The sequence below is a fragment of the Carettochelys insculpta genome, chromosome 23 (assembly GCF_033958435.1).
Source record: "Carettochelys insculpta isolate YL-2023 chromosome 23, ASM3395843v1, whole genome shotgun sequence".
Taxonomy (NCBI): Eukaryota; Metazoa; Chordata; order Testudines; family Carettochelyidae; genus Carettochelys; species Carettochelys insculpta.
Window position 1 is genome coordinate 16,524,967 of NC_134159.1, and position 26,269 is coordinate 16,551,235.

General features: G+C 46.2%; 1 protein-coding gene across 6 annotated transcripts in view; it reads left to right on the forward strand.

Annotated features, from left to right (window-relative positions):
* The window catches only part of MIB2 (MIB E3 ubiquitin protein ligase 2), a 112,507-nt gene that overhangs the window by 25,178 nt on the left and 61,060 nt on the right, over positions 1-26,269 (forward strand). For 4 of the 6 annotated variants that reach the window (XM_074975555.1, XM_074975550.1, XM_074975552.1 and 1 more), the window contains 2 exons: positions 16,828-17,154; positions 21,411-21,582. In XM_074975555.1, coding sequence (XP_074831656.1) covers positions 16,908-17,154; positions 21,411-21,582 — 419 coding nt within the window. In that variant the 5' untranslated portion in view covers positions 16,828-16,907. Of the gene's footprint in view, positions 1-13,709; positions 13,807-16,827; positions 17,155-21,410; positions 21,583-26,269 lie in introns of all 6 variants that reach the window. The other 2 variants (XM_074975551.1, XM_074975553.1) reach the window with 1 other exon arrangement.

Below are 26,269 nucleotides of genomic sequence, written 5' to 3' on the forward strand. Positions count from 1 at the left end.
AAATGCTGTAAAACCTTCCACTTCAAAATAAAACCTTCTGTCTAAAAGAATGGCCTGGAATGAGACACTCAACGCCAACTCTGTTCCTAAATCAGGGTGGATAAAAATCTATTTTTTTAAAAGTCATCCAAGAAATACTAAATTGCTCTTTTAAACATGAATTATAGTGAAATCTCATCACAAACGTGCTACACACACACTGACGGTCTGAGGGAAATGATTAATGGCTCTAATCTGTCCAGCCTGACTACTAGCTTTGGCTTCTTGAAAGTTCTGGACTTGCAATTTGTATTTCTCAGCAGACTAAAAAGTAGCAGGTGTGAAGAAAGACACAAGCTGGACAGGATTGTTTTTGTTCTTTGCTTGTGTGGTGGTGGATCTTGGCCAAGCATAGCAGAGCAGTTAGTTAAGACGTTGTCTTAAAACGGAGAGACAATATACAGGCAAGGACGGAGGCAGCATAGAAAGGAAGAGTAGAGTGCACTAGAAAGAAAAATTGAAGAGGTTATTCAGCACACACATGGCTTCCTATATTCCCCCCGTGCTTTTGCCACAGAAAACTGTCCTGGCTTCTGGGCTCGGGAGAGATGCTAACTGAGAATATTTTCCAGCAATTCCTTCCCTGTGTAAAAAAGGAAAGTGTGTCAAGTGTAAGCAGGGGAAGATGATGATGCAGGGCCTAGCTGCAAAGAGGAAACGTGATAAAGAAACTGCTTATTGGGAGAAAATGATGTGGCTAAAGATGTGGACAGGGCTGACTTTGCAATGCCTCATTCTTCAAAACGCCTTTTAGTGGAAGTGTGATTTGATAAGCTGTTTGCTGTGTGGATGCTGCAAGGGGGGAAAAAAAAAAGCTCAGTTTAACTAATTGTAATGGCTTGTTTAATTAGCTAACTAGGTTTAGGATATTCACTCAAATGTACAATAGAGAAAGCTGCAGTAAGAGAACTCTAGGGTTGCCAATTGCCACTGAGTGTCATTTTCTTATTTTATGTGACATAACACATGCCCCTTCTTTTGGAACATCCTGGCTACAAACCGTAGTTGTGATGCCATATGTCTGGTGCCTATTTGACTTCTGCATAACACAGGTGTTCCAAGGAAACCCCCTCTATACTTGATTTCTCAGAAAACAGACGTGCCAGTGAGTTCAGTGGGGCTTACACCAAAATTAAGTGCACTCTAAGCACAGTCAGTCTTAGCTTTTTCGGTAGTTTGATTTAAGTTAATGCACCCTGTCCTTGATTCCCTATCACCACAAACAGATTTATTTCCTCTCTAATCTAATATTGAAGAAAAATGAAACCCCCAGGCCTGAGCAGAGTTTTGACTATGTGAGACTCCTGGGATGCTGGACATTATTGTTGCTATTGAATTTTAGGTGGAAATTCCTGGGGTACTGAGGGCATGGGCTTTTCTCCTGCTGTCCGAGAAACAGAAACTGGCAGATGGTCTATTGATAGTCCAGCTTTAAAGCGATGTTACAAAAGTTCTGTCTTTCAGTTTAACCTAGCGAGGGCACAGAGGAGGACTTGTTATCACCCACCTTGGGTGGCAGTTTCAAGTCTCCCCTCATTTGACTTCACGGGAATCATGCACCTCACTTCCTGTCTGCCCCTCTGAAATCTTATTCCTGAGCAGTACATGCAATGGAAGACGTCAGGGGTTTTTATGTTGTTGTACCTGCATTGGTAACGTTCTGGTGAGCTTGCATGTCCTACCCATCTGTTCTACAGCCCGGTGCGAGAGGGTTGCTGCATTGAATAAAAAACAGCTTAACCAATTCGATTTGCCAGGCTGATTTCATAGCCAGGCACTGTCAGAATGGAAGTAGCAGCAACAACAACAAAAAGAAAAATCCAGGCCCACTTTATTTACCAGTAAGCTGGGCTTGGTATTGTCCCTCTCTCTCTCTGCAGAAAAGAAGCTTTTAGTGGGCTTGGAACAGGCAGCTGTCATTTGAAATACACCAGCTGGGCTGTAATTAAGATTTAATCTAAATAAGAGATGTTTCCCCCTCCACCAGCTGTGCTCTCTAAGGACATCACCCATGCGGGAACCAATAGCAACACAGATGATGTGTTTAAAGGCCTGCTTATTAAAATTTCTTTCTTCCAGCTCACCCGGCCCTGCAGTGGGTTGGCCAGATGTTCTTTTTCAGAAAGAGAAGGGTTTCAAATCAGTCAACTGGAGCTGTAATGGCAGACTTTTAGTTTCTTTAATTTTGCCTGCATAAAAAGGGCTTTTCGTGGTGGCAGCATTTCCTCTCCTCTTGGGTTTGCACTCCCACAGCTTTAATAAGACAAGCGCTTGTCCTTTTCTGCTGTGGGGTGCATGGAGTGCACCCTTATTTAAACTGTCTCACAGGCATCCTGACTCTCTTAAGAAAATGGGCAAATTGTCCTGTATTTTGTGGGTCAGCTGTTCGCCAGCACCCAGTGTCTTGGGGCAGCTGCCCCTCTGAAGGGTGGCTGCCTCGTTCCCCAGCATCATGCACCTCAGAGAGGCAGTTCCTGCTACAGGGGAGCTCTTCCATGGTGCAGCTGCTTTGTTCCCCAGTGCACCAGCCCCTGCTGTCTGGGACCCCTTCTGTGGGGCGGGTGCCACATTCCTTGGCCCCCTCTGCTAGGAGGCTGTGGAGCCCCTATTCTCAGCAACCCCCTCTCCAGACAGGAGGTTGTGGAGTCCCCATCCTCTGCCCCCATCCGTAGTACCTCCCCATCAGGAGGCTGCAGAGCCCCCAGCCCCGGTGCCTCACCATGGAGCAGCAGCCCCTATCACCAAGGAGCCCTGCCATGGGACAGCAGCCCCCCTCCCTGAGGCTGGTGTCTCATATTTTGGTCACCCTAATAATAAACAGCCCCACCCCTGCATCACCTCTCTGGCGGTAATCAGGGGAGCGGGTCGTGGCTGAGAGGGCAGGGAAGTTCCACTTCCAGCAGTCAGTAATTTGAATGCATCTTCTCCTGAGTGTGTCATGCTGTGATGGGCTCAGGATGCAAAGATGGTCCTGGAGAAGGCAGCTATTCCCTAGAGCGGAGATGCTGTGTTCTTTATGGGCTCAGCCCCACGAATCATTGTCCAGGCCTTTGTCTCATCTGTGTGTGCAAGATTTAGGCATTGAAAACCTCTGTAGGAGGGTCTTGCCTGCAGGAGAGATGAGGGTGTAATCAGCTGGGATGGGAAGATGTTCTGTGTATAGGGGATAGCATCCCATCCCTATCTCACAGGGTGCCAGGGAAGGGTGGGGTGGGGGGGAATGAGAGGGAGGCTGGAGCAGTATTCTGGGGGGCTTTGCAATGGTTGGTTATGTGCACAGTGCAAACAAGCTTCCCAGGCCAGCAAATCACCCCCAGGCCAGCTGACTCTGCTGGACTAGAGAGGCACAACCTCAGAAGTGCAGTAGAATGGAAAAGCTGGAAGGAGACCACAGTGGAAAGGCTAGGGTGTGTTTGGAAACCACACAGTGATGCTGCTGGTGCTGGAACTGCTTGTTGGCATGTTTCCAGTTTAGTTAATTTTTTTATCCAAACCTCACTTCTGTTTTTATGACTGTGCCAGATGTTGGGGGAATTAGCCCACTGGGTTTCAACAGAGCAGCCAGTGGACCATTACACAGGCTTTTGAAATTGTCCAGTTTAAGGCAATTCTAATGAGGGCAGCACGCAGATCATTTCTGTAACGTGATGGGAAGAGCAGAAGGCTTTTGCTCGCAAAGGATTTGACCTAAAGGATGAGCACTGGGGGAGGACAGAAGGGACTCATCACGCTGTGGCCTAGAGAAGATGCTTGTAGCACCTGTCAGTAGTCCAGAGAGCCCGAAGGTGGATGTTCTGCTGCTTCTGTATGTTTGGTAACATGGGGAACTGCAGTGGAGATAAGCAAGTAGGACAGCAATGTAGACCTGCCCCCCTCAGCCTTGTCAAAGACAACTGAAACCCTCAGCCTCATTACCTGAATTCCCTCTGGGGTGATCTCCAGCCCCTCCCTCGCGGTATTGGGGCTGGGAAGCTGCTGCTACTGGTGATGGTGGATTGTGCATCTCCTTTGTCCATGCTTGGAAGGGAAAGCAGATACTCCTCACAAGTGTGCCCTATGAGCTCGGCAGGCACTCGGGAGAAATTCAAAAGCTGTCACAGCCAGGTTCGCATTTCTCTGGGTGGTGCACATTTGCATGTGCCTCAGTGCACATAAAATTTACTCCACACATGAACAGTAAAGATTAGCGGGAACGTTGTTTCCTACACAAGAAGTCTGTCTACCATCAGAACCAGGCAACTGAGACTGATATTTTTTCCCCACTTCCAAACCTCCTCCAGTTCAGATTTTAAAATGAGAGGCTAGCAGTAGAGCTCTGGATTAAGCTGTGGGTTAGATTAGGTAGGTAGGTAGCCATTTAAATTCTATCAAATGTAACTGCAAGAGTCCATTATTTGAACATCTGCAGATGTCTGAGCCACAAGGTGGGTGAGTGCTATAAATGTCTTTTCACGCAGCACAGTGTAGACCTGTGGAACTCCTTGGCAGAGCAGGTTGTGAAGATCAAGACTAAAACAGGACTTAAAAAAGAGCTAGATACATTCATGGAGGTTAGATCCATCGGTGACTATTAGCCAGGCTGGGTAGGAACGGCGTCCCTGGCCTCAGTTTGTCAGAGGCCGGAGGGATCGCTTTGGTTATCTGTTCTGTTCACTCCCTCTGGAGCACCTGGTGTTGCCCTCTGTCGGAAGATGGGACACTGGGCTAGGTGGACCTTTGGTCTGGCCCAATATGGCCGTTCTTATGTATTAGGGTCTGATCCTATCTTCTCTCTCCCAGACCTCTATCCAGACCATGCTTTTGGGATTTTAGTAAACTATCTCTGAGGGATCAAAACTAGAAATGGCTCCCGGGGGAGGCAGTGGCCTAGATGACCTGCAAGGGATATCTATGAATCATGTTTTCTCTTTCTTCTTATAGTTATGCATGGTTCTAATGCTGAACCACCCTCCATTCAGTTGCTGAAACTTGGCATTATTTCGGGTAATTACTTGGGTCTCTGGGTTTAACTGGCTCCAACCAGTTTATAAATGAAGTGAGATGTCTCAGGGCCAAAGATTTTAGAGAGAAACCTTAGGAATAGTCCACCTGGGGAAAGACACTTACATGGTTCCTATTTTTCAGACACTGGCAAGTGTCAAATCCCGGTGATGCCTGAGTTCGTGCCTAAACACCAGGGTTGATGACATGTTAGGGACTTGATCCATTTGCAAAGGCCCAACAAGATTTGTATCTTATCTATTTTAATTCTTAAACCAGTTCCTCTTGCTGCAGAATTTCCAAAGCTGGTTTGATTTCACTGTATCTGCAGCGAGGATTATTACACATCCTCCTGCTCACAAATGTCTGGGTGTTTCTCTAGCAGTCTCCTTTCAGAGTTCAGTGGCTGAGCAGAGAAATCAAAGCTTATGCAGGATACACCTGTGCATGATTTTAAAGAAACTGAATCCTTAAAAAAGGAGATTTGCAAAAATTAAAACTTAAATCTCAAGTGATCTTTTTCTCCATATGCCTGCTGGCATGTACCCAGCTCCCCTGGCACATGTGTGTGTATATTCTTATGTCCTATTAAACACAAGAAACAAGAACAATTCAGGCATTACTTACTCATTTCTACAACATGCAGAGAAAATACTAGAAAAAGGCTAAGTGTTGTACACAGGAAATTTGTTTGCTGTACCCTTTTGGCTCGCCAAGTTACAGAGTATGGCTGTGATCCAGAGGTGGCTGCTGCTTTGTGTGCATTCAGGGATTGTGACCTGGGAAGCTAAGTGGCTGCGAAGAACATGCTTATTGGACCGTTTTCACACACTATTTAGGAAAAGGGAGAAAACACTTCCCTCCTCTCAACTGGGAAATTCTAAACTGAGATTAACATAACCCCAGCACATGGGCCCCACCTCATAAATAACAATAATAATGCTAGTTTGATGTGTTCGTGCTTTGTGGGTTAAGTGAGGTAATGCTACCTACTCAGTTAAGGAATAATCTTGAATGGTGGGACAGACAGTACAGAACAAAGAAATGTTTTTAAAAAAATCTTGTGATGTTTGCTCTGGGATGGAGTGTGGTCTGGTGGTTACCTCTCCGAGGTAAACACTCAGCTCTGCAACTGACTCGGTTTGTAATTACGGGCAAATCATTTCTCTCTTCTGGTTGTCCCTCTAATAAGGGAAGGGGATGATAATATTGAGCTAGCTCCCCCGGGCTTAATTCATTCATGATTATAAAGCCCTTCAAGAGCCAGGCTTTGAAAATGCTACAGAACAACAACTAATGAATCATCTCTGTGCAAGCGGATGAACCCAGTGAGCAGCGGGAGTGTGTGTGAATGAATGCTGATGTCGCCATATCCACCTTTAATAGCCCCTGAGCAGGAGGAGCTGGATATTTCTTTCCCAGGCCTTTATTGACAAAATGCTGCAGATCACGTTGACCTGGAAGTGAGGCCAGGAGAGAACAGTAAATAACACTAGGTTGGTAATCTCTATGTGGGAGGGCTGGGCAGGGTGAGTGGGTGCTTAGAGGTGGGTCGGCACTGAACAGTTACAATAGTTCTGTCTTTTTCTGGAAGTGTATTTGACGGTGGTCCTTTAGGCCCAGCCTAGCAGCTTCAGAAGTGGTTTGTTTTCCCCATATGACGTGAACTTCCTCAGTTAGTGCTTCATGTGAAAATGAGCAGAAAACATTTTGATCTGATGCCCAGAAGAGTAGGCAGAGAAGCTATCTTGGATCCTGAAAAGCAGTTAAGGTTCTGTACGTGTTTGTCTGGCTTTGAGTAGAACTCTTTATTCCCACCACCTGGGACCAAAAATACCGACACTTCACACGTACAGAATAGGAATGGATTCCCTAGGCAGGAGTACTGCGAAAAGGGACTTAGGGGTCAAGCTGAGTATGGGTCACCAGTGTGACGCTCTTGCAAGAACAGCAAACGTGATTCTGGGATGCATTAACAGGAGTGTCGTGAGCAAGACATTTTTCCTGCTCTACTCTACACTGATTAGGCTTCAGACTGAAGTATTGTATCCAGTTTTGGCCACCACATTTCAAGAAAGATTTGGAGAAGGTCCAAAGAAGAGCAACAAGAACGATGAAAGGTCTGGAGACCTGAGGGAAGACTGAAAGAACTGGGCTGCTTTATTTTAGAAAGCGGAAGACTGAGAGGGGACATGATAGCAGTTTTCAAGTACCTCAAAGAGTTTCACAAGGAGGGAGAAAAATTGTTTTCCTCGTCCTCTGAGGATAGGACGAGAAGCAATCGGCTTACATTGCAGCAGAGGAGGTTTAGGTTGGTTTTTAGGAAAAACTTCCTAAACATCACTGGAATAAATTGTCTAGGTAGGTTGTGGAATCTCTATCACTAGAGATATTTAAGAGCAGGTTAAATCGTGCGTTAGATGGTGCTTGGTCCTGCCATGAGGGCAGGGGACTGGACTCGATGACCTCTCAAGGTCCCTTCCAGTTCTAGTGTTCTATGATTCTATGATAAAGGAAACTCAAGTGGAACCCTGAGGACGGGTCTTATAGCAGCAGAATGTGTTGCTTTCTAAGTCTGGTGCTGCACTTTTGCTGTCAGGTTAGGAGCAAGATTGCAGAAAATGTCAAGTGCCCACCCTTCCTACTGAAATGGCTGGAAGATGTTTGGGATCTTTCGGGATTGGTGGGCTTCCCATGGAATGGTATCCAGCCCCAGCTGTGACGTATGCACCTCTCAAGGTGAAGAAAATAATCCAAGACCAATGTTCCCTATAAACTGAGTGCTTGGGCATTGGTCCAGAAGATATTCAAATGCCATCCAGCTGATTTGCAGAGCAAGTGTTTCATTTTTGTACGTGCCTTGGTGCACATAACAAAATCTATTCTGCCCAGCGGTGGAAAAAACTTAGAAGTAATGCTGCCCATGATCTGCCTTTATTTATAGACTGTTCTGGGGTAGAGATAGGAGAGGGGCTGCAGGGGAACCTGTGCATGGTGGAGAAACTCAAAGCCATCTCGCAGGGGCTGTAGCATTGGAGCAGAGGGCGGATGGAAGTGTTTTTTTCACTTGAGACAGACAGGAAGGGGGCATGTGTATCCTGAGACTAACAAGAAGTCCTGTGGCACCTTATAGACTAACAGATACTTTGGAGCATAAGCTTTTGTGGGCAAAGACCCACTTCATCAGATACATGAATGGGTCTTTGCCCACGAAAGCTTATGCTCCAAAATACCTTTTAGTCTATAAGGTGCCACAGGACTTCTTGTTGTTCTTGAAGATACAGGTTAACATGGCCACCTCTCTCATCTTGAGACTGGTTCCAAAGACTTCATCTTGTGTTTCCTCTGGATTTGGCCCTCCAGCTAAGTTGTAAAAGAAAAGTGCACACTTTCCAGCGAGTCTGAGTCACCGCGGCAGTCAGGCCAGGTAGGATGGTTGGGGGATCTGCTCACAGCAAGGGGAAAGCAGAAAAAAATGCTGGCTCATTGTCAAGCCAGGTAGGCACTGCTACTATAGACAGACCATGTGTCTCTGAGATTGGAATCTGTGCCCCCCCCCCTCCACACCAAGGTATTAATATCCTTTCAGCAGCAAAATTCACTCACACTTGCTTCTAATACTGAATTCTTGTTGCTTGCTAAGGGGAAAAACACACACTTGTGAAGTTTTAGGTCTTGTTTCAGCAATACCTGTAACCCAATAATATGCTCTTGTAGCACTGGGGTTGCTGGGCAACTTCCTAAGGTAAAAACCACAGGGGAAACCCAAAAGGAAGCAAAATTGTTGTTAGTCAGTTTGGCCAGCAAAGCAGGGCTAACACAATTTACTCTGGCTGCAAGCAGTCCAGGTTGGTGTAACAGCTTTTCTGACAGATGATTCTGACAGCAGCCTCTAGCGCTGTTGTTTGCTAATGATAAATGAGGAGGAAAGTACCACCTCAGTAAAGAATGAGCTGTCTTGACTCTTTTCAGAGAACTAGCCTCTTCTTGAGGCTTTGAGGAAATTTGTTTGTGCTGAAAGACAAATGTTGCCAGAAGTGCTCCCATTAGGGAGGTCCTGGGCATTCATTAATATCAAGCACGTTCTGTGTTTTGTATTATATTCTGGCTTATATGTGCTCTCTTTCTTTAAAGGATCCAGAGGTGAGTTGTGTGTTATAACAAGAAATCAAAGTTGTCTTAAACTACCAAGTGTTGCAATATCTAAATGTTGGCTGCCTTTGTCCAGACCTGCATCTGACGAAGTGGGTGTTTGCCCACAAAAGCTTATGCTCATACATTTGTTAGTCTATAAGGTGCCACAGGACCCCTCGTTGCTTTTGCAGATCCAGACTAACACGGCTGCCCCTCTGATACTTTTGTCCAGACTGTAATTGTAAATCACCTTTATTGAAAGAGCCAGTCTCTGGAATAGGGTCAGCAACCCCAGTACGTGTGCCAAGAAAGGCACGTGAGCTGATTTCATCAGAGCTCAGCCCCACCCCACTCCCCCTTCAGCCATGCCAGGCTGCCTGTAGGTTAACAAAAGACCAGCTAATGCCACCAACCATCACCTAAACAGTAAAGTTCTGCATCTTTATTCAATTATTAACGGAGCTGTTGTAAGTAGGACTATTAGTGACTTTAAAAAGTATCACCAGCACTGAGGCTGTGCATAGAGGTCAGAAGGTCAAATTTCAGCACTCCACCTTGGAAAGGTTGCTGACCCCTGCTTTCGAACCTAGCTGTAGGGTATTAAAACCTTCTCAGTAGCCAGTTTGGGCCAGGAAAGCGAAACTAAGAGCTTAAAAACTGATGAAATGGCCATCATAAGAGAAAGAGTGCCATTTTATAGTACAGGCCGAATGTCTCTGGTCCAGCATCCTCAGGACTTGACTGGGACCAAATGAGAATTTACCAGACCATGGGATATCAGTATTGTGTAGCACATTACCAACACTTCCACTGCTTATTGGGCTCTTAGAATACATTTAGGGGTAAATTAGAGCTAAATAACAGCCCAGGACACTGAAAGCCAGGACTGGCAGCTGTAAACAAACCATGGCACTGCGTGAAAGTTGGCCACACCCATGATAAGTGGTTATCTAGCTAACTAAAATCATGCCAGATTATGGATATTACCAGATGAGAGAGGTTCAGCCTATAGCATCAAAGGGGCAGCCGTGTTAGTCTGTAGCCTCACAGATATCAAGCAGTCCTGTAGCACATTAGAGACCAAGATGACTGAAGAAGTGGGTCTCACCCAGGAAAGCTCATGACCTAATAAATTTGTGAGTCTCTAAGATGATACAGGAATGCTTGTTATTTTACAGTAGAGATGGATAATGCCCCATAGAAGTATATATAATTTCTTAAGCACCATGTTCAGCCCCCTTGTGATTTAGCTTAACTGAGCAGCAGTGATCAGTAGAGCTCCATGGAACCCGACAAGCATGTTTTGCAGGGGATTGATTGGTTCCATTTCACTTGATTCTCACCTCTTGAGTTCTTGGACACTCAAAACCGTAAAGTAAAAGTCTACTGAGGTTCACTTAAAGTCCTTCCTTTACTCCAGGTTAACCGAAGTTCTCATTTTCCTGAAACAGACCCCAGGTTTTAGGAAGAGTCACAGCGAGGTAGTGGTAGTCTCTATCTTCACAAAGGGCAAAAGCAGTCCTATAGCATTTTGAAGACTAACAAAATAATTTATTAGGTTGATGAGCTTTTGTGAGACAGACCCACTTCTTCAGATCTGGAAATTGTGGAAAATTCTGGAAAAGATCTGGAAAAACCCAGGTTTTGGGTTTGTAGTAAAACGTGGAACTGGGGATATTTCACCTGTTTTTAGTCGTCAGTATGAAATTTTCAAAGTGCTCAATTCTTTCCATAGTACTAAGGAACATTTATTATTATTTCATTGTCTGGCACTTTCCATAACGAGTCCTCTAAGCCCGTTATAGGCATGAATTAGGTATAGCTTCTCCATAGCCGCTGAGAAGTACATAGTTATTCCCATGTAAAGGATGATAAAACTGAAGCACAGGGAGATTGGAACCACCCAAAGTCATACAGTGAACAGGTGACAAAGTTGGAAACACAGATCTCTCTGACAGGGAGGAAGGAAGATCTAGTGACTAGAATGCTAGCCTAGATCTTGGGAGAGCTGTGTGCAGGTTCTTGCTCTGCTACAGACTTCCCATGTGACCTTGGGCAAGTCACTTAGCCTCCATGTGTCTTAGCTCTCTAGCTGTACAATGAGGATCATAGTACTGCCTCACCTCCCAGGGTGCAGTGTGGGCATGGTAAGCCTGCACTTCCTAGTGCTGCTCTTCAGCCACAAAACCATTCTTCTGGGTGCTGTTGTCCTTAGCTCTGTTTTCTTAAATTGTGAACGGTTATGAAAAGCAGAATTTCCTCTGAGGTCTGGAACCAAACGTTATTTGACACTTATTCATAAAGAAGCTGCTGATTTGGGTCCTGGCTACCATCCAGGATGTCATTCACGGGCCGTGGGTGAAGCAGAGGTTTGGGGAGGCAAGTTCCCCAGCCTGTGGCCTCACCTATATGCCAGCCCAGCCCAGGCCCTATCTCCTCCTCCTCTCTGCTCACCCCTTCCAGCCAAATCCCTGAACCCGAATGTAGCAGCTAATACTTAGGAAAAGAAACACTCTTCTAAAATGTCTTTTGAAAGAAAAAAGCAGCGTGTTTTCCATGGCATTCCAGACTGGGAAGACTGAACTTGGGGGAGGTACCTAATTAAAAGCACTAAATTTGGGACTAAAAATGTCAGTCGTAGGTGTATTGATACTCCCTGAGCTGCAACGGAAGTGACTGGTAATGTAATTTCACCGGGCCGGTGGTGGTTCCTTATGTCCTGCTACAGCAGAATGGCAAGGGAAGAAATTTTCTGTATTATCCCAAATACTCACTTAACTAGACAAGTCGGACTGACTGAAGTTTTGATGCTGATTCGAACAGCAGTGGGGCCTTGACCCACGACTGGGGCTGTCTCGGCACTCCTCCGCTATTACCAATGGAAAATAACCAGGCGAAACTACATGCAGAGCAAGACACCGCTCGATGAATGTGCAAGTGGCAAAATATCACCCTTGCTAAATACCACCTAGCAAAAGGTACAAGGAATAAGAAGATTAAAGGGTGAATGTCTGTCTGCTGTGCGCTATTGTAACACATTACATGTTGCGGAAATTCCTCTGCAATGCCAGCCAACACAGAGTCCATTTTAATCCATGTTTTTAGTTCACATAATTCGCCATGCAAGAACGTTTCCAGCCTGCGAGCTGTGTTCCTTCTGGCACCCACAGTGATTCTCCAGCTATCTGCCACTAAAAAGAGGCTTCGTGTCAAGTGAAAGTTCTTGACAGATGTCATGTAGGAACACACGTAGGGTCAGATGGGAGCTGTTTTAAGGGCATCTCAAAGCAGAAGGTGTCAAGTATCGGAGGGGTAGCCGTGTTAGTCTGGATCTGTAACAGCAACGAAGGGTCCTGTGGCACCTTATAGACTAACAGAAAAGTTTTGAGCATGAGCTTTCGTGAGCACAGACTCACTTCATCAGATGCTGGTCTGGAAATCCAAGTCTGTTAGTCTATAAGCTGGTCTGGAAATCCAATTCTGTTAGTCTATAAGGTGCCACAGGACCCTTCGTTGCTGTCAAAGCAGAAGGGAGCTCGGTTTAGTCCTGCATTCTGAAATCCTGGTTGTACCTCCCTTGTCCAGCACCCTCAGGACCTGAGTGGTCCTGAATGAGGGGATTTTCCAGATGAGGAGTCCAGCCCCTAGGCTGCCTGGAGGGAAGAGCGCCACTTCTGCAGGGTTCCCCAACCCTGGCCTAGTTCACCACTGATACAGGGCTGCTGGTGTGGCTCTGTGCCCCAGCCAGCTTCCCAAACGGGGCTGCTGGGCTTCCCCAGTCCCAGCTGGGCTCTCTGTGTCTGCAGGACTGCTGGTGGGGTTCCCAACCCCATCTGGGCTCCCAGTAGAGAGGTTCCCAGGGCTGGCCCTGGGGATCCCCAGAGTGTGCTCACAGCAGGGCTTCCTGACACCAGCAGGGCTCTGGTTCAGCAACATCCACGGTCTCACCAGGTGAGGGATGTTGGCAGATGAGAGTTTCAACCTACACAAAGATCTTTTGGAGGAGACCAAATGGCCTATTAATTAAGATACAAAAAGTTGAGTTAAAAGCAATTCTCACCTCAATGCCTGAACTCCTAAGTCACTTTTTAAAAAGAGGTTTGAGCACTTGGAAGTCCAGGTTTCATGGCCTTCCTATGGGACTTGGAAGACCAGGTCATTGAAGAAAACTTTTAGCTTACATTTTAAATGGAAGTATTTCTTCAAATCCCAGATGGCAGGGGCGTGTATCCATTGGGAGGGGCTTTTCCCTGACTCTCTTTGTGATGAGACAGTTCATTAATCATTTAATCACAACTGGCAGCGTGATCCTCTTTTAAGACCACAGTTTTTATTCTTGCTTCAGAAGAAAGGTTATTGCTTCTTCCAGCTACTGAGCTGACTAAAACTTGAAATAACCAAATGAGACTGGGAAGTAACCGCCAGCTATAGTCGTGGTCCTAGAGTGGCAAACCTAAAGAGCCATGTTAGCATTTACATGTTGCTGTTAAAACTTAGCCAGGAAGATGCTTTTGCAATTTTATCTGAGAGAATATTTATTTCTCACTTTCCTTCAGCTTTAGCACAGGAAAAATCTGTCTTGCTGGAGGAACACAATGACTCTCAAAGAAAATTAGAGGCTCTGTGGATTCTGTATGTGCACAAGGCTGGCAGGTAACGATAAAGTAGTGTTTGGGAGTGACTGAATGCCGGGGTTCTGCAAGGCTGGGGGAGACCAGGAGTAGGAAGGAAGTAGATTGACTTAGGGGTTTTTGGCGTAGATTCCTTCACCTCAGAAACACCTGCTCAAATCTTGCTCGCACCAGTAGCAGCAGGAGGTTGTTACCCTCTGATGGTGGTTCGACCTGTGTGAAACAGGCTTTGTTCTCCTCTGTTCTGCTGCCACTGGATGGTATCCTTGCAAAAACAGCCGTGGCAGTTGAAACTAATGGGTGACTTTTGTAGCCGCCTGAAAATAACTTTCCTCCAGACAGCATGACTTCTCTCCCTTATCACGTGCTGCGTTTTTTTTAAGGGAGCAAATTGTGGCCTCAGCATTCTTTTCTGCCATGACAAGCACCCAGCTCTAGCGGTGACATACTTTCCCTCCTGGCTGCCCTGACTTTGTGATGGCTCATCCATCAAAGCAGCAGCTTACTTTTTAAATGCTGCTGACTGTGGCTTTTCGATGGCGAATGCTTCTCATTGTCTCCCTTCCCACCCACCATGTTTTAAAATGAAAACTATGAATAGGTGTGTGGGTCTAATCTTAGACCTGTTAACTAAGCCAGGGTCTCTGGCTGTGTCTAAACTGCAGGAGTTTTTTGGACTATACTTTGCTCAATGAGGTCGAAATTAAGTAAAGTTGGAAAATCACATTCACACAGCTATAGCTTGGCAACAGGGAGCATTCTCATTTACAGCCACAGCCTTGCAAAAGGAGCCTGCACATGAGCCAATAATAATGTGCTGTGTTCACACACGTTCCTTTTTGGCCTAGAAATGGGAGTGTGGGTGTCAGCAAAAGTCATTCCCAGAGCTGGAGGCATTATTTCGTGGGGGGAAAAGCCCTCTTATCTCAAATTACCCTGTTTAGCTATGTGAAAGCTTTGAGCCATCCCCCCAGCCCCCAGAAAAAGATATTTTTCCAAGGCCGGGGAAGAACCGCACCAGAAACCCCAGTGTACACAAACCCTCTGATTTAGTGTGTGAAAACAGCACAGTTTATGTACTTGCCTTTGTTTAAAATGACCAGGAGGGCTGACACTTCCATGCCTGGGTTTCTCATTTGGTCACATCCCTCTGATCATGTTGAAGCCTGTGAATTGAATGCTGTGGATTGTGACACGTTTCTCTAGAATAGGCTATAAATCTTCCTGCACTCTTTTCATCTTGGGGTTGATTTTTACACTGAAGCACTAGGAACGAAAGCCAGACAAATCCTTGCAGTGGGTTCTAGACTGTCCTTTCAGTATCTTTTGCAATGTTGTGATACTATTAATTCCCAGAAGATTTTGCTACATCTATTTTGGTGGCTCTGTAATCTACAGAAATGCAGTTCACTGTCTAGTTTTTAGAAGGTGACTTCTAAAGACAATCACGACAAAGATAAGTAGCTGGAATACTGTTTAGTGGTATTTGAAACAGCTCTAATACTGAAACGAACTGGATAATGAATGGACACTGTTCCTCTCCAGTGCTGGAATCGGGGCTGCTGAACTGTGTGTCATATGACCTATACTGTTAGCAACTAAAGGCATTTTGGTGGTCTAGCTGGCAGCCCCTGGGCTGGATCCAACCCACCAGACAATTCCTTCTAATCCCCGAATGGTGCCTCTCCCTGCCTTCCTCCTCCAGATCTGCTCTATAAAAAGGAATCCTCCACACCATGTGAGCTTGCATATATATTGTGAGTGTGAGGCCATGCCATATGGAAGACACCATTTTGTACAACACTCGTTTTTGTAGGTGGTTTGCAGAGGTGCAGACACACAATTAGTTGCCGACCCACAACACTGAAAGCATTGGACCAAGGCAGGTCTCTGTTTTTGGAGGAAGATGATCTGTCTCCATTCGTGATGAAAGTCAGCAGGTTCCGAAAGGGTGTGGCATAACCATAACCATTCGTATAACCACACGGTTTTAGCTGGCTGCAAAGTGGTTACAATACCAACCAGATCTGGGATATGCACAATAAGGAAAGGTGCAAATTAACCTGGAATGAAGCCCTAGTTGCTGCTCAGAGGCTGCTCCAGATCCTGGTGTGTAGAACGCAGATGCCAAGCACAAATGTTACAGCTGGCCTTGTTCAGAACACTCCAGCAGGCAGAGCTGTGCAACACGCTCCCAAAAGGGAAACTCCTTTGAACTTCTGGGTGGTGGTATTAGGCTGTAAACTGGGCTTGTGGCCGCTAATGTGGGCCCAGTTTCCAGGAGAGCAGGGGAAGGAGATGGGTTTTCTGCGAAGCAGGTGAAATTTGGCTGTTTTCCAATGAGTGGTTTAATCTCCAGCTGAGGGAGCTGGGCAGGGAGCAGAGCTTCTCAGACAGAAGGTTACATGCATGCCCATGGGATTAGACATCTGCAGCTAGTCCAATGGTGTGATTTGAGCTAACCTTGGTAGCAGGGCAGTGGTGGATGGGAACGAAAAGCCTTTTTCCTTCCTGTCATTTTTTCCAGCTTCTTACTCAGGTGGAATGTTATGAACAAGGCAAACGTTGATAACCGAGCGCTGCCTGAGTAGAGGTGAAGGGATGTAGGAACTGTGCCAGTGTAAATGCTACAATTCATTGTCAGCTTGGGTGAAATTCTGGCCACCTTGGAGTCCATGGGAATTCTTGACCATTAGCTTCAACGGAGCCAGGATTTCACACCCTGTCTTCAAGGGTGAGAATCTACCCTGAAGTTCCAGGGTGGTCTCCTTGAGCGTAACACCCTGCTACTCAAAGGAGCTCTCAACAAATTTGGTGGAGGTGGGGGAGAAGGAAGAATATGAATTGAACAAAAATGAGCTGTTGGGTTAGAGTTAATTGGTTCACAGAATGCAGAATCCAGGAAAAACCCTACAGATGACATTAATTCAGTGGGACCTTGTAGGCCTGGATTAATTAGCAAAACTTATTGACACACATGCTTTGCTGTGCAGGTTATTTCTGCGACTTGCTGTACAACATGTTCTGTGTGCTTCCTTCCTAGCTGTGCTGGACGCACCATTCCATCCGTCTTGCCTTTGAGATCCACTGCTGGCGAGTGCTGTGGGGCTGCTATCCAGCGCAATGGACTTGGATCCCTATGCAAGCATGCAGGTCGGCATGCGGGTCATCCGTGGAATGGACTGGAAATGGGGCAACCAGGACAACGGCGAAGGGAACGTTGGGACTGTGGTTGAGATTGGCCGGCAAGGCAGCCCAACGACACCGGACAGGACTGTGGTGGTCCAGTGGGATCAAGGGACAAGAACCAATTATCGAACCGGATTCCAAGGAGCCTACGACCTCCTTCTGTATGATAATGCACAAATAGGTAAGGTCAGTGCAAGCGTAGCCAGAGGTGGACGAGAGGTGCAGCCATGTCATGCAGTCAAGTCTTCTGGTTTAGTGTACCCAGCATCGTGCACAAGTGACCAGCATTCCCATGTCTCAAGGTCTCGCACCCAGTTGGGAGACAAGTATGAGTGCAGATTGGGAGCCAGAAATTCCTGCTTTTGAAGCCTCACTGTGTGACATCGGGGAAGGGGGGAGGAATGACTAAATCTATGCCAAGGCATTTGTAAAATTAACATAACTCTTCTTGGTGTGTACTTGTTGATGTTACCACTTTCCTTTTTCAGAGTGCTGGGAAAAGCACCGGTATCCCATGAGCATTTTATGGGAGGTTGTTGTATTGGAAACAGCATGTGAAATACACATGCCCAACAAGTCACTGGATCTTCCTCAAACGTTCTCACCCCTGCTCTCACCTCACTCTCTTGTTTCATGTTTTAGAATGTCAGGACACAACTCTCTAGCAGCTTCACCTCAATAACGATTTTTTAATGGGGTGGGGCCGGATCTCATCTACTCAAAGGTAGAACCTAATCTGAAGCTAACCCCAGGTCCAAGAAGCCCCAGGACTGTGGGAAGTTCTGACCTCAAGGCACGTGTAGCAGTGTAGACTGTGCTAAACACTAGTGTAAATTTGGGGGGGGGGTGGGGACAGCCTAAAATGCATAGACCAGCACCATCCTCCTGGCCCCCCACCAAAAGGGGTGCATCCTACCAACCCTAAGCCTAGCCCTTTGTGGAGGGGAGCTGGAGAGGCAGCCCCTCCCACAGTCACCTGGTAGCAGTAGCTCTGGTCACCTTGAGTCACGTCCAGCTCCTGGCTCGTGGTGTTCTGACCTTGCATAAGGGACTGCAGCACCAGTGGGCTTTGCCTGTACAAATATGATTAATAAGAACCTGTACGTTCCTAGCAAAGTGTAAAAGAAATAACTGCATTGCCTTTGCTGCTTTCCACGGGTGGTGGTATAGCCGTGCTCTTGCCTGACACAGACTCAAACTTTGCAGTTCGCTGCCACCTCTATAAACAAAAGGGCTTTTTCTACACATGCCCCTTCTTCTGGAAGGAGCATGGTAATGAGCAGCCCGGAAGATGCTAATGAAGCGTGGATGTAAATTTCCAGTGCCTCATTAGCATATGACCAAGTGATTCGGAGTCCGGAAGAAGCTCTTTCAGACTCCAAAATACACGTGCAGATGTGCGGAAGACCTTCCGGAAGATCCCCACGGGCCGCACATCTGCATGTGCATTTTAGAGTCCGGAAGAGCTTCTTCTGGACTCCGAATCACACGGTCATATGCTAATGAGGCACGGGAAATGTACATCCGCGCCTCATTAGCATCTTCCGAGCTGCTCACTACCATGCCCCTTCTGGAAGAAGGGGCATGTGTAGAAGCAGCCAAGCTATTTAATTCCCATCAATCACCTCCTTGTTTGATTCCCATGAAAACTGCCCTAGCCCAAAACTTAGAATGGATAAATTTCCTATAAAACTTACTGCTTGATCTGAGCTACCACTATATTCCAAGGCAGGTAAGTTTTGGGGGTTTGATGTGGATGCTGTGTCACTTGAATGTCAGAGTACTAACCTAAAATTGCACTGATTATTCAGATTTACAGCTGAATTTTGATTGGACTTTCAGCAGCTACTGTCCCAAGAACCTCTGAAGCTAGATATCCATGCTTTTTGCTGAGGGGAGGCAGAGACTTGAGGCTGCTTTCAGATTTAATATAAATTATTTGGATCAAATTCTGCTTGCAGTTTACATCTAGAATGTTTTAATTCAAGTTGGAGTTACACCAGGCTTGCACCAGGAGAGCTGAGGGGAGAAGTTGACCCCGATCTCAAATTCAAGCAGTTGGAGAGAGTATGAAAATAGTAGAAAACTAGTGCAAAGATTTGTGGAAACAAAATGTTCAGATCTGGGTGCCTGAAGTGCATACGCGCCAAAATAAAAGTGCCCCAATTTTCAAAGCACTCCCAGATCCCAAGGGAACTACAGTATCCCACAGCTTTGAAAATCAGGCCCCCGTATTTGGGAGACTCGCTCTCAGCAGCCAGAGTTGAATGGTTTTGCATGGTTTTACAAGGGTTTTAAAGCCACATAAACATTTATGAAGCAATCCACCTATGACTGCAAAAAAAAAAAAAAAAAAAGCCGTTCTGTAGCACCTTAAAGGCTAACCATTTTATTTGTTAGGTAATGAGCTTTATTACCCACAAAACTCATTACCTAATAAATACGTTTGTTAGTCTTGAAGGTACTACAGAATGCTTGGTTTTGTTTGTTTTTATGAAGCTACAGTATAACACAGCTACCCCCTCAGACTATTCACCTGTAACTGCTTTGTGTTTTTTATTTAAATAATTCTTAATTAAATCTGAGAGGAGATGGAGCCTCTTTGTTCTGATGAATTACTCCTGGTTTTTGTATGTCTGATAATGGAACACAGGGAGATGCATTTCGATAAAGTAGTTGGCATATTTCATTGACGAGCCAAAAAAAAAATCTACCCTGCAGAAAATCAAAAGTTGCTTTCCTTTAACATCAATTTAATGAAGCATTGGAGCTCTCTGGCTTTATTCTTCTATTGTGAGAACATGAAAAAGGCATTGAAAACAGCCATTAACCGCTAAGCCAGAGTAAAAGGAGATGGGCTCACACATGCACACGCTAACTGAGCTTCCCAGGCTCCTCTTCTTGCTGAGGTTTTGTCATTTAAACCATTATTAAAGCTTCAAAGTGATCGTCCTTATGAATGCAGAGCAAACTTCCCCGGTACTGTGTGTGCTGCTGCTGCTTCGTTATGTTTCATGTTCTGTGTAACAGATGTGTCTAGTGTCAGAAGGTTGAACCGTTCAGTATTAAATCTTCCCCAGCAATCTCATTCACTGTAGCGCCGCTGGATCTGTGGCGTGAGCACTTGGGTTGCCAATTGTGGAGTGACCGATAACACGTTCTCTTGGGGAGCTCTCTGAGCTGAAAATTGTTCTGCTTCGTTCCTCAGGGCAAGCCTTGAGCGTTACCCTCTTCTTGCAGGGGCTGGTGAGACATGGCCAGGTTTGGTCAGGCGAGCCGATAGGGAGGGAGGGAAGAAGAAAGGGGTGCTTTATTTTGTTGCTGCTCTTCTTGGTAGCAGCTTCTTAAATAAGCTGGGAGGCAGCCATCTCACAAGCCCTAGTCACTACACCCAAAAGAGTGAGAGTCCCAAACTCCACCATGTGTCAGTGGGATTTGAGCGCTCTGCTTCCCAGAGCGTGTCTGGAATCCCAGCCTGACTTTCAAAGGTAGGGGGGCACCATCAGGCTGTGGAAATGCCTTCTGGAAATGCCTTTGTAGCTGTGGAAATGCCTTCTGCTTCATAAGCCACTCCTAAAGCATTGGCTGGAGGAAAAAGCCAGCTGGCCAGAAGCTCAGTCTTGAATGCTAATGGGGAGCGGATGAAAGAGAAGAAGGCTGGGGAAAGGAGAAAGATGGAGGAGACCTGGGAAAGGGAAGAGCTGGAGGCCTGCTGTTGTGATTAGGGGCTTGTCTACAGTGGGGGATTTGTTTCTTCCAGAAAAATCCATTTTTTCTTTAAAAAAAAAACAAAGCAAAACAAAACACCACACAAAGTCTGGTCACCCCTGGTTTAACACGCTTCCAGGAGTGAGAATAAATAGCTGGAAAACTGCAGTGCTGAGACACCCTCATAATGGGGAAGGGGCCTAGAAGAACCATAAGTATATAAAAGCAGCATTAAAAGACTTGAGCAAGGACTAGTGTGTCAGGCAGATCACCTTTTGTGACTGGGGTCTGTCTGAGTAACCCTTCTCAAACACTTCCTGAGTTTGGCACTTGGTCAGCACATTAAATCACCCACTTTGGCTCTGGGCTCCCTTCTCCCTCCTCTTAAGGCATGTGGTTTCAAACAACAAAGTGTCCAACTTATGTGCAAGTATCCGAGGGGTAGCTGTATTCTGCACGAACAACGAGAAGCCCCTTGGCACCTTATAGACTAACTGATTTATTGGAGCATGAGCTTTTGTGGGTAAAGACCCGCTTTGTCAGACGTCCCTTATATGCAGCATATCTGTAGGCTGGTGCCATGGGAATCTCAGATTCTCTTGCACGTGATCCTGCTGAAAGTGGTTCACAGCAGTGCAGCGCTCAGAGTACCTTCTAAGTCATGTCAGTCCAAGGCAATCAGCCTCAAAACAGCTCCTCTGATGAGTTGTGCGTATTTGGGTTTTTTAGGTGTGCGCCACCCCAACATCATCTGCGATTGTTGCAAGAAGCACGGGATCCGTGGCATGCGGTGGAAGTGCAAGGTGTGTTTCGATTATGACTTGTGCACACAGTGTTACATGAACAACAAGCACGACACCTCGCACGCCTTCGAGCGCTATGAGACTGCGCACTCGCGACCGTAAGTCCCTGGCTGCTTGCCAGACGGGGGAAGTTAACCGTGATGAGTTGTGTAAGTTTTTGGGGGGGGCTTTGCAGAAGAGTCTGAGGCTTACACCTGTATCATCTCAGTAGAGCTGGTTGGAGAAAAGTTTATTTTATTTTTTTAAATAGCTGGAATTTATTGAAACATTTCTGGATTATGAGGAAAAAGCCCCCAGAATATTCATGAAACTCATGTTCAAATGTTCACTGTCTGTGCCAAAAAACTGACATTGTTTTGTTTTGTTGAAAAAGTCAACGTTGAAACATGTGATACTTCAGCCAGCTCTAGTGTTCGGTTCCTTGCACTGTAGCCTCATTTGACAGCTGAGGGTCTGTGTGTAGTTAAAGGGTACTTTGCCCACAAGAGTTCCAGAATCAGGACCATGTGCTGTACTGCAGCAAAGGGTCCCTGGATTGACTGTGTATGCTGTGTGCGGGAGCCATCTTATTAGCATTTACAGAGATGTTTGTTATTCCAGTGCCTATGGAGAAATGTTCAGTTATGTTGGTTGGTACTAAGCCTCCGCTAGGCTGTTCTCATTGATGTAGCCAGCGACTGTCGCTGTAACGGGTGGACAATGATAGGGTCAACAGCTGGGTATATGCTGTCATGATGAGCAGGCTCCCTGCTCTGTCACAGCCTCTCTGTGCCACCATGCAAGTGTCACTTACCCCTTCTGCATCTCTGTTATCCATCTGTGAAAATGCAATTTTAATACTGACCTCCTGCTGTCCAGAGGATGTTGAATATTAATGTCAGCAGAGCTTTGGATGACGTGCCCATCCATGTACAGATATTCATTGCCAGATTAGGGAAAGGAACCCAGGAGTCATGGCTTTCCGTCTCTCTCCCAGAACCCATTCTTTCTAACCATTAGATCTTCTTGTGGAATGTGGCTCCTTACTATAATGCTGCGTGCGATGTTTGTAAAACCTGTCCATTTAGGGAAATCACTTGTTCCCAGCAGTCCTTCCCCCCCTTAGCTTTTTCTCCAGAATTCATCCACTCCTTCATTCTGTCTTGCTGTCCGTGAGTCACCCAGCACTTGGGATGGGTCTGCCAAGCTAGAAGCAGCTAAGCATGGAACTTGATATGAAACGCTGAGTGTTGGATCCTGCCGGTTTGTCCCAAGCATTACGTGGCAGGTCTTTCTAAACCAGTGCTAAGTTTATAGAGTCATAGAAGATTAGGATTAGAAGAGACCTCAGGAGGCCATCTAGTGCAGGGTTCAGCAACTTTTCCGAGGCAGTACACCAACATTTGACCTTTTGACCTCTACTTATGGTCCGAGAGTCGGTGATACTTTTTAAAGTCACTAATAGTCCTATTTAACAACAAATTCATTGATAAATAAATGAAGATGCAGAGCTTTCCCCTTTAGGTGGTGATTGGTTGCATTAGCTGGTTTTTGTTAATCCACAGGCAGCCTGGCTTTGAGCAAACTCCCAGCTGCATGGGGGAGGAGGGATGGGGCTGAGCTCCCGCCTTGTGTGCTGATGGCCTCTGTGCCAGAGGTTGCTGACCCCAGTCTAGTCCAACCCACTGCTCAGAGCAGGACCAACCCCAACTAAATCATCCCAACCAGGGCTTTGTTAAGCCTGGCCTTAAAAACCTATAAGGATGAAGATACCACCACCTCCCTAGGTAAGCCATTCTGGTGCTTCACCACTCTCCTAGTGAAATAGTTTTTCCTAATGTCCAACCTCCTCCATTGCAACTTGAGACCACTGCTCCTTGTTCTGTCATCTGCCACCAGTGAGAACAGCCTAGCTCCATCCTCTTTGGATCCCTCTTAGGTAGTTGAAGGCTGCTGTCAAATCCCCCATCACTCCTCTCTTCTGCAGGCTAGATAAGTCCATTTCCCTGGGAATAAGCAATTACTGTCCTCAGTTGGTAGGCTTTTAGATGGACTTTGCAGTGGTGGAAATGGTTACGCAGGGGGCAGGGCAATAGAGAATTTGGCCTTGGGTGTATGAATCGTAATTGTTTAGCGAGGGTGAGAAAGAGGGAAGTAACATCAAAGGAATGCAGAGGCCAGATCATGGGTGCACTGCAGAGGTCGAAAAAGTACTCAAAGTTATTTAAGGAAAAGTGTAGCTGCTTTCACATCTGGGTACATGAATATTTTTACTAAAGCAGTTTTTCCAGTGGGGCACCAATGACTTGTACTTCAGTATATATCCCCCTTTCCCCCAGCAGCTGTACTTTTACTTAGTAACTTTTGGGGTACCTTTTCCACCTCTGGTGCACTGTATGGAGGAAGACAGTGCAAGGACGGTCCTTCTGTAGGCATTATGATGACACAAATAGTAAATCTGCATAATCCCATCCCTACTGCATCAGCGTAGTCAAAGCCTTTGTATGGCTTTTATTTACACTCGTATCAGAATTCCTAGCAAACTTCAATACTGTATAGTTATTCTCACAACAGCCCTGTGGCCAGGGCTGGTGTCCCCATTCTGCATATGGGGAGTTGAGGGTCAACGAAAGCCTGAGGTGTAGCAGGGACTTGAACCCAGGTGTACCAGATTGTCAGGGAGTGCCCTTACCATTAGGCCATCCTTCCTCTCTGAGCACAAGGCACGGGACCTGGAGACTGCCAGTAGCCCTGGCAGATGGATGTGCTAGCTGTCTGGGCTGCACTTCAATTCCAGAATCCTTTTTGGTTGAATATTTACCTTGTGGAGCCAGTTACTCTCATCCCCACTATATGATGCATTGACCAAATCTTTTCTCCGTGCTGTTGGGTTAACATTTGCACTATTCTGTTGAGTGTTTTTTAAAGAGTCACATCTCCTGGTATGTGATGCAATAGATCCATAGATGACTTAACTCTCCCCCCCCTTCCCTTGCATGAGAGTGACTCGCCCTGGAGTGAATGAAAGATCTGTTTGCAGGACTGAACAGCATGGAGTATGAGGCAGATCACTTGATCCTGGGTCAGAGGAATCTGTCTCTGGCCCTCGAAGTGCGAGTTAGCCGTTAGGATTAGAACATTTCTCACGATGGCATAACTATGACAATCCAACCAGATAACGTGAAATGAGCTTTGGGAGTCTTGCAATGTGTTCGCTCTCAGCCTGAGCATCCTTTGTCTCTCGCAGCACTACAGAGAAGTAATCGTTCAGCAGACCACTTTAGAGCTTAGCCATTAAGTTGCATGATCCCAGATCCAAAACCAATTACTGTAAATGGCTGTGCTGACACGCATCAGCTTGAGCACTCCAATGCCCATGGACTTGGAACAATTGCATAGGACACTGCCACGTCTACTGTGTATTTTCCTTGCTGTGCCAGCTCTGCCATCGTTTCTGACCTGATGTGCAACGCCAAAGAATAATGTCTTTATCTTTTTTGAATCACGGTGGCTTTTGGGCAGCTTTCTCCTTGTCTTGCTTGTACTGTATACAGAGCGTGTGACCTTTTTCTGAGGGTGCTACCTGGGGAAGGAGGCAGATGTCCTCTTTAAAGGCCATTGTACGGTGTGAGCTGGTGGCTGGAATTGCGCAGTGGTGCACATGCTGTCTGTATCAAGCAAACTGCAGGGAGCTGTGCCCATAAAACTGTTGGACCTGTTCCTACCTGGTGTGTTTGGATTTACCATCTCTGCACAGGAAAGGGATCAATTGTACAGTGTAAGCTTGCATAGAGAATTGTCTGAGCCAACTCTAACCATCACTTTGGGCTGGGCACACAGGCGTTTCTTTGCACCACACTGAAATTATCACCTTCCCCAGGAAGTCTCAGAACTTTCTCAGGCTTGAGAAAAAGTGTTTTGGTTTTTTGGGGGAGTTGTGGTTTTTTTCCCCCTTTCCTGCAGCTGTCTTGCGCGCACACAATTTTTTTTTCAGGTTAGTTTTGCAACAGAGTAAGGAGGTACTGCAGTTCCCCGTTTTTCACAGGAGTCCTGCCATGGAAAGAGGCCCAATGCATTAATTCTGACAGCAACTTCCCCTAACCCCTGAACACGTACAATTCTTGTGAGAGGTTGTTCACCAGCAAACACTCCCCAGAATTTAGGTTTTTTTTTTTTTTAACTTCCAACTTGTCTTCTAGCACATGGGGCGCTTGAGTGGAAATGCTCATAGAAGCCTACGCATGGGGCATTTCAGGCAGGGAGCCAAGGCTTTCCCAGGCATCAGCACATTACTTGTATACCTGCTAAATTCTTGACTCTTGCTGCCCTGGCACCACGTTCGTCAAGAGCATTGCATAAGCCCTGTGCATCACATGAGTCCCATGCACAGCTTGGCATAGTGGGGTTTTGTTGGAAGATAAGTTCCCCTCGGCCCTCTGCACCATCTCCCTGTTGTGTCTGACAATGCAGGGAAGAGAATCCAGTAGTCACCACCAGGGGCAGCACCAGGGTCTGTGATACTCACTGAACATCTTGTGCGCTATGAGTTGGAGTTTTGCTCTGTTCAGGAGGACCAGGCTTGCATGTCAGTCTATTTCCTTTCCATGGTGCATTGCTCAGCTTTGAGGTGGGGAGCGCGACACAGATCAAACTGGATTTTAACCATAGTGGGAGATTTATTGGCATAGCTCTTGTGCCATGCTTCAAGTTGTCTTTAAACCCACAGTAATCCATGCAAATTGAGCACACATTTAGTATGAGGGGTGTTCCTGCAGGTATGGAATAAATGACAAAAAGGCACCTGGT